We start from the raw sequence: 8,835 nt of genomic DNA, 5'->3' as shown, positions 1-8,835 counted from the left end.
TTATACAATTTGGCCTTTCACTGTAATAAATATTCTATTTATTCATAAAATCGTAAAGGGATGAAGCTGTGTGAAAGCTTCCTGAAAATGTCTGCGTTATCTGTACATATTAACAACAGTTTGCTTGTGATTATATTTGATTATTTTGGAAAAGAAATCTGGAAATCTCTCGCTAAAATGTGCAGAGATTAAAAATAAACGCTTTAAAACAGTGCCACCTTGTGGTCACTTACTTTTTAAAAGAGCACATTCTATTGCTGGTTTAACTTTGTATGGCAGGCCTCATTCATACAAATAAACACAGTCATCATGCATTTCAATGTGTAACGACCGCTGATTCAAAATAATGCAAATAGTGCCTGAAACCCATTCAAAATTAAAAGCAGAAACCAAGTCTGACTAACCTGAAATGGCTTGAACAAAATGCATAACAGTGCACTTTAAATAACAATGTTTTAGCCCTTAGTGCTGATCAAGTGTCCTTCCAACCTCAGTGTTAAAACATTTTAGCAGCCAACTGCAAGTTTTACAGAAGTAGACATTTCTGAAATCACTGTGCAACACGGAACAAAACACATCACTTAACTATCCTCAGTGACAGTTATTGTATGTTCAAACCTGTTTAACTTAATCATTAATACATCCACCAGTCACACAATATTAGTAGATCCATAAAGCTCCGCTTTCACACTTTACATTCGGTGCATGATCAAAATTTTTAGATTATAACTACAATTTTATGTATAAATACAATTATTGCATGTCCTGCTTCCAACTTGTGTCTTGATACATGGAAATCAACAGAAAAACGGGAAATGTGGAGCTTAGGTGCGTTTAACTCTGCACAGGTCCACTTCTTAGTGAGTGAAATGTCCCCACTGTTTTCCTCTTTAACTGACTGAAACATCAAGATTTTATACAAAACAGCAAACAGTGGCAGTCTTTTTCAAACTGACTCTTATTGGCACTGAAATAGATATCATTGATCCTGTGACACCGACTGTCCTTCAGTAGAGTAGCAACTGTAAACACTTGTTAAATATTAGACTTTACTGCATATGTGAATAATGTTTGTATTCAGCTGCTATGTCACTATTGCCACATTCATAATGGCACAAGGAGTGATTTCACAGTTTATCGAGGCAAAGGGGAATATGGAAACGTCAGAAGATTAAGGAACGAATAAAAATAAGAGTCCACGTGTTCTGTTGTGTGAACGATGATTTTGTTTTGGAGTTGATAACTTAAAACAAATAAGGCATCATTATAACTTTGCTGGCTTTTTTTTGGCAGAGACTTTTTCCATACATTCAAATAAACTATGAACCTTAAATAAAACAAAGTCCAGAAGTTGTGACAGTAGCAGACAGGCTGGTCTCATTTATACTGATCAGCAATAATCGTCGTCCCAGCAGCTCAGCTGTAGGTCACAGCCCATCAGAGTCTGTCATCAGGCCTCTCACAGCTCCAAGAGCGAGGCTTCAGTAGCTCAAAAAAGGAAGGCTGGAACAAAAATAACAATTAAAAGCTGAATTTGTGTCTACTCTCACTCTGAATAACTGAATTTCACTGCATCTTTGGAAAGAATATACATCATGTGATTTTTATAAGCAGTACCTCCTTCAGGGGACAGTAGCGCTGGGCATACCACTCCTGAGAGTACAGACAGATAATGACTCCCTGACCCAGGAACAGGGACGTCCACATGATTATGTTCCAGATGGGGCCTTTCCTTTTGTCATGCAAAATGAAGTTGAACATCACTGTGAGAGGACAAAGAGAGAAGATAATGAAAAACTGACATACAGATTTAACTTGACTGGGTTTACGTGACCCAGACATGATACCACAATCATCTGATGCAGTACAACTCAAGTAATATCATTTTTATTAAAAGGCGACAAAGTCTCTTACTTCCAAAGCACATGAAGAGGCAGAAGAGCACAGGGTAGAAGAAACCAAAGCAAATTGCAAGAATGTACTCATGAACCACTGCAGACACTGTAAACACGAACAGCATGGCGGCTGGTCGGCAGCGCTTCTGAGAGATCTGGAAACAGAGACATGAACACAAATGTTAAAAAAACAAAACACACAATCCACTTTAAGTTTGAAAGTTTTTTAAAGTACAGCGTGTAAAGTTCTCACTGCTGGATGCCACTGGATTACAGACTGCAGTCTGAGTTTATATAAGCTCTGACGATTGCTGTTCGACAAACATGTTTTAGTCAGTCACTGGACTTTGTTAGTGAATAAACTCAGAATGCAAGAATGCAATCCAACTGTTTAACAGAGGCAAAGTCAGATTTTTAGGACACTTTAGCTCAAGACTACCTGGCATAATGTCAACCTATAAATAGGGATGGGTATCGTTTAGGTTTTATCCGATAACGGTGCCAAATTTCATCAGATTCGAGGAGTTACCTCCTTTGCACAGCATCAGCTTAAAGCACTTGTTGCTGCTGAGTTTGCATCTTTTGCTGTGAAGTACAGCCAGACTTTGACCGCTTCGCCTTGGGCATTTTTAATCTGTAGCTCTGCTCTAAAAGAACCTACGTACCTGGGCCCGCCTACCATCCTTGGAAAGGTAAAATGATTGGCTGGAATTCAAAGTGTGTGACATCTCAGGGAAAAAAAGCACCAAAATGTGCGCTGCTTTTCGGTCTGGTTACTACCGTTTATGTCGGTACCCATCCCTACCTATAAACAGCTGCTTGAGGTTTAGCCAGGATGAATATATGTGTAATCTGCTGACAATAAGAAATTTCACCAATAAACAAGCATGTTTATTCCCCGTTGTTTGACAATTTAAAAATATGCCGGTGGGTGGCGTCTCTTTCCTTCGCGCTTTTGTTTCTTTGGTGAAGGGAACGCCACAGATATGATGTCTGAAGGTGCGTACATGAATTTACATCCATGGCACACAAACGCCAGAGACTTTTATGCATGTGGCCATCCTCTAACCGCATATGTAAAACACGATTATTCAGAAGGGAGACGTCTTTCCCAACCATTGTATTCAAATACTGTGAGGGAACATGGCAGCTTCCACAAACCACAAATCCACCATTATGCACTTTTAATACATTAACTGACAGTTTATGAGAATGCATCAGTTTATTGGAAGACATAATTACACACTAATCCATGTATATTTATGAGTACAGTGTCCTTTCCATCTCTGCTAAATAAACTCAGTAAATTACTGACTCCACTTACATTAGCATTAATTTATTTCAGACATTTTTGAACAAGCTGCAAACTTATGAAGACTGCTGGTGCATTTTTACAATTGTGTGCTTTTACAGTCTCTGCTGCATCAACAGAAGAGCCACTTACCCACAGGAAGTCCCGGTAAACGTAGTAGTACAGCCAATCATGGACAACTACATTCCAAGTGCGATAGTAATTGGCAAAAGAGGTCGAATTCCACCAATCCTGTAACGTGTAGTCAAAATCACACGAGTCAAACACTGAGCACAAAGAAGATTTAGTCCAAATTTTAAAACGAGGGTAAAACAAGTACCTTGTAAAACATTCTGTCGGCAAACCGAAGCATCTCAGCAAAAGCATTGAGCCAACAGTGGAGGAAGGCAAAGAATCCCAGGAAGAGGACCAGCACCCCTGCCAAAAACACATGACTGGTCAACAAACAGCAATAACACATCTCTCGCCTTCAAATATGAGAAAAGATAAAATCAAAAATAAAACATGAGGTTTTCACAAAAGTTTGTTTCTAATCTTACCTGGTAAGATTGAGTTAAAGACACAGAGAACCATGGCTCGCAGATCAAACAGCTGCAGACTGATGCTGCGAAACTGAGGTATGCACAGCCGCACAAACACGTAATAGGCATAAAACAGACAGCCAAGTACCTGTGGAGTGGGAGTGGTCAAGAAAGTAAATGTAATTTAAAAGTAATGAGCTGCTTGGACATTTAAGTGAAGTTGCTATAAATGTGTCAGAGGTTGGTACCTGAAGTAATTTTGAGACCACGTAGCCCCACCGAATCACCGGATTCCTGTAGTAGGCAAGAAAGGAAAGGGGCTTTTACAGCTCTACTGCAAAACAAAACAAAAAAAGGGTTCTATATATGCTCCATGAGAGAGAACAAAACACAGTACCTGGGGTACTTGTCTCTGTAGATGAGTGTGGGTGCAAACAGAAAGTAGAGATACTGAGAAACCTGAGGGACCACTGGACCAGGGCCTGCAGATGACAGTGAAAATATATGAACACAAACAAACAAACAAAAAAGCCATCAGAGAGGAAAGGTGAGCACACCGTCTGATAATAAATGTAAATGGAAACCTGGTTGTATTCAAAAAGTACCATTTTTTTCTTTACACCATGCGAGGACTCTTGGTACATTCTCCCTGACAAATGAGTGAGCTTTCATCATTAGACGCACCTTAAATAGATACAAATAAAATAGATACAAATCAAAGAAGCTACATTTCAAAGGGCAGCCTTATGCATGTCAAGATATATGCAAAGACTCTTCACAAATGTAAACTAAGCCATTCTGATCAGAAGAGAGACTAGACTCTTCATCTACCTGTTCCAGGATGATGATGAAGCAGGACGCAGGCGGGAAACTGTTGGTCACCACCGTATAGGTGGGCAGGAATCCTAGACCCAGAGCTTGGTAGAGCAGGAATAAAGTGCCAAACAGCAAAGAATACAACCTGAGATGGCTGTGGGAGCTAGAGTGGCTCTGTGCCCACAGGTAGAACAGGGTGTAGGGAATAAACAGCACAGACAAAAACATGCAGATCCACGTGCACACCACCAGAGGGAACTGCCCAAAGGCATAGACCAGCAGATCAAACTCCAACACCAGTCTAAGGCAGAAGGAGAGAAAGCAATCATCAGTAGTCTATCAACAAAAGCAACAGAAATAGACAGTCAAATAACACAGAATCAAAAGAGAAACGATTCATAGCAGGTTTATATTACCTGCCTTCATCAATGAAATCTACCACAAGTGTACTGAGGATAAAAAGAATGAGCAGGGCAATGAACATGTGGTAGATGGTCCTGATGTGGTTCACCTCAAACAGCTCACTGTGAGGAAAAACAAAAGACTAAGTGAGGAACTGTGAAGTCAACAAACCATCTTTCAACAGCACCGTCGCAAACACGAGTGATAAAGTATCCAGACTGCATCAACTTACTCTAGGAGGGATCTGCGGCTTACAAACAGCTTTCCCTCACCGTGAGGAGGACGAAAGTGCCTGCAGAAAAACACAGTGATGAGCTGTCGTCTTTTTAACACGAGAGTGGGAAGTAGAAGGGCATTAGCATCTGCTGTAACCAAACGCCAGATGCAGCTTTTCATTTGGTAGCATAGTAAGCTGCAGTACCTGAGTTTGCTCCGCTCCTTGTCTGACATTGGAGGTGAAAATACAGCAGGTACCGGTGCGGGCTCCAGGCTGGTCGATTCCTCAATAAGACTGTCCATAAAATCATTGACCTGCGTGTCAAACTGACGCATCAGGTCACTCTTCAAGTACTGGGCAACAGAAAAGGACACGGAAATTGTTATTAAGTTACAAAATATAGAAAGTCTGTGCCAATAATTATTTTCTTTCTGTATATGCAAAATTAGTTTCTCACCTTACAGCTACTTTTAACGACTGATTTTACATATTATAAATATGCCCTCACCAAGAGTGGATTTACTGCACCGTTGACTGCATCTTAAATTCAAACCCAAGTTTGTGCACAAAAGCAACAGCTCTGCGTTATCATTATGACACATTCAGTGCCTTTTATCGCTGCATTTTAAACACACAGCAAGTGTGAAAAACATTAGAGACATAGCTTGCAGTGTTGTCCAGCGTCTAAGTGTGCGATGTTCTTATTCAACCTTTAAGAGGTCTGAATTGATCAGAATACTTGCTCAAGCATTTCAGGGGGGGGATCAGATGATGTTGATCATTCTAGCAAGGATTCACATTTGCATGGTTTAAATGATGAATGTAACAGAAGACATCAAATAAATAACCGCAGGGATGTCCTGGCCCAGGTTAATGACCAGAAATACATCAGCTGCAAGAAATCCACTATTGCTCACATTTCCTTAGTACACTTTTAAGTAAGCAATTTAAAAAAAGCCCGCCCCCAAAAAAAGACATGATGTTGAGTCATTTCTTAAAGAAACGACTAACCTCTGCTTTCTTTTTCAGTTGTAGTTTTTTGCTGATGACGTGTTCCACTTCAATCCTCCCTGAAATTGAATGAGACACACATATGTTAAAAAAAACAACAACCCCAAAACATATGTGTAATCTTCTTATTTTAAAATGTAGTTCTGATTTTTGGGCACAGCAATTAGCAATAGTGTCAATTAAATCAATCATGTCATCTGTACAAAACTTTCCTATCACTATCAGTAATAATATCTGTATTTTGACACTGAAAATGGCAGTAAAATAAATAAAACGGTATAATGTGGGTTTGGTTACTGTGTTGTAAAATGCTACAGTCTGTGACATAGCAGAAGTTACATCATACAAGTCTTCAGTCTCCAATCCAAAGTTGCAAAATCCAAAGGGAGACACACCTATGACAACATGCAACAAGTACAATCACATGTCCTGTGGCCGGAAAGCTAAGCAAATGCAATTAATTGTGGTCAAGGTTACTGTAGGTCATTAGGCTTTACAGCTGTCTGATGATGAATAGGTTTGTTTACTTTAACTGAGGTCAGGCACACAAATGACTTTAAGCACAGTAGCTTTCCACCCATCACGCAAGAAAAAGTCAACAATATAGCTGACGTTGTCACAAAGACGTGCATTGTATTATCATGTTTAGCTCTTTCGTAGAAGCATACAAAGAACTAATATAGTCCCGAGGTAGGTGTCAGACCAGTATTTCATTTCTCACCTTTACATTTTGTCTTTACTGGATCATCATGACTAACTTGGGCGTCATTTGCCCGGGTTAACCAGAGATCACGATGATTGCTTAAGAGGAACTAATCACACATGAAACTTTCAGTTAGTCATACGTTTGACCCAAGAGGGGAAATTTACTGAAACGATGATTTTTGAGCTGTTGAGTCAACAGATTCACTGTATCAGAGGTCACTGCCCTCTCGGCTGGCCCCACTAATGAGGGAGTTGAGATTTTCTCACCATTGCTGGTGATGTGGTTGTCTTCACTACTTTGCTGTCCTTTCCCCGGACTGAGCTCCCCATCCAAAGAGCTTTTCAAGTCAGGGAAGGTAGGCATCGTGGGAATGGCTCGGCTGCGGAGCCGGAGAATAGCGTCATCCTCGCTCTCCATCCTACGGAAGCAAATAGGTTAATCATTAAAACAAGGGAAAGAACCGGCGGCAGCTCTTGAACAAACGAGACAAGCCCTGAGAACACACAAGGAAGACAAGCTAGCACATCACTGCTGTGCCACCTAACATCGATGCTGATATTGACTGACAATACAAACCCAGTGGGCAAACACATCACTCTCACATGACACGGACACGCAGCTAGCACATGAGTTAGCTCCCGTCCAGCTGGCATCAAGCCTCAATGAGACAGGCAGCGGCTAATTCATGGAGCTCGCTGAACTAAATCGCTACCTGGGTTAATATCATACACCGCTAGCACTAACTCTGATACTAAATCTGCCTGTTGACGCTCGCGAATATTGTTAGCATGCAATACAAGCTTTACTAAAGCTAGTCAAACCAGCCAACTTGATGTTTTATCGTCCGCTCCTGCGGGACGGGTTGACCGACACTGACAGAAATGTAAAATTGCGGGCAGCACAATTTCCTGAATACCTACTCGTTTCAACCGCCAGGTCCTCTCTTCTCAAGCCTCTCTCTCTGACGTTAATGAGAGCGAACCCAGATGTGAAACTCCTCTAATCACCACAACCCGAGCCGCTGCTCACCTTCCCCATTCTATAAACACTACAGAAGATGAGCAGCACCCACGATTCTGATTGGTCGAAAGTCTCTCCTCCTTTTGACGTCACCGACGCTAAACTGCTGACCAGCGCGGTCAGACTCTCAAACGTCACCCGCTTCGTAAGAAATATTATTAAAAAAAAACAAACAAAACGGTTATATTTGTAATGATTAACAAATAGATAAAACATAAATGGAGCGATGTATTCCTGCTGCAAGCTGAAATAATTTGTCTCGCAGTTTAATTAGATTCAAAATAAAAATCTTATTATAATAGATTATAATGTGTCTTTTCCCGAACTCCTCTTACACGCGTTAATCATTCTTTAACCAGTGGTGTGCTACACTGTAAAGTACATAAATACACAGCAAGTATTACTGATACATTCAGCCTATAAAGACAGTTTATGTAGGGGAGAACATGTCATGAATTATGAGATGAATGTCATTAATATGGGGAATGTTTGAGGTATATTTTTATATATCAAAAAAACAAAAAAACAAGAAACCAAACCCCGATTCATTTACCACAATTTAGTGTGCTGCATCCTAAACTTAAAGGATAGAAACAAAGTATTGGTCCTAATGCACTAGTATCGATACCAATGCCAGCGCTGGTATCGTGGTAAATTGACTGATTTAGCGTTTTTCTGTTCTCGTGGAGCACTCAGTGTTAGGGTTCCTGGGTCGGTGACCCAGTGTTTTGTGTTTCTGGTTATTTGATTTTGTTATTTTATTATATTCTAGCTTTGCTTTACGGGTTTTTCTTAGTTAAGGTCCTCTGGGTGGGGTTTGGTTAGAGTTTTAGTGTTTTGGTTTTCTGTCTGTGTTCCTTTGTTGCTGTCTCCCCTGTCTGCTGTATTTCCACGTCCAGTCAGTGTCTGTGTCTGCCCTGGTCCCACGTCTCTGT

General features: G+C 40.5%; 1 protein-coding gene across 1 annotated transcript; it reads right to left on the bottom strand.

The window, feature by feature from the left end:
- Positions 1-389: 389 nt before the first annotated feature.
- soat1 (sterol O-acyltransferase 1) lies at positions 390-7,936 on the bottom strand. The gene is given in 17 exon segments (XM_085398692.1): positions 390-1,458; positions 1,460-1,503; positions 1,618-1,763; positions 1,915-2,050; positions 3,340-3,438; positions 3,527-3,624; positions 3,747-3,876; positions 3,977-4,022; positions 4,126-4,210; positions 4,334-4,412; positions 4,560-4,845; positions 4,961-5,068; positions 5,179-5,238; positions 5,368-5,516; positions 6,175-6,233; positions 7,147-7,298; positions 7,801-7,936. Coding segments are annotated over 16 exon segments (1,707 nt in total). The 5' UTR covers position 7,298; positions 7,801-7,936; the 3' UTR covers positions 390-1,427.
- Between the last annotated feature and the right edge of the window lie 899 nt (positions 7,937-8,835).

This window comes from Rhamphochromis longiceps, linkage group LG23 (genome assembly GCF_057381845.1).
Source record: "Rhamphochromis longiceps isolate RC_006_pf linkage group LG23, R_longiceps_female_GT1.1, whole genome shotgun sequence".
In the NCBI taxonomy this organism is placed as follows: Eukaryota; Metazoa; Chordata; class Actinopteri; order Cichliformes; family Cichlidae; genus Rhamphochromis; species Rhamphochromis longiceps.
This window is presented reverse-complemented; position numbering and strand designations above follow the sequence as displayed.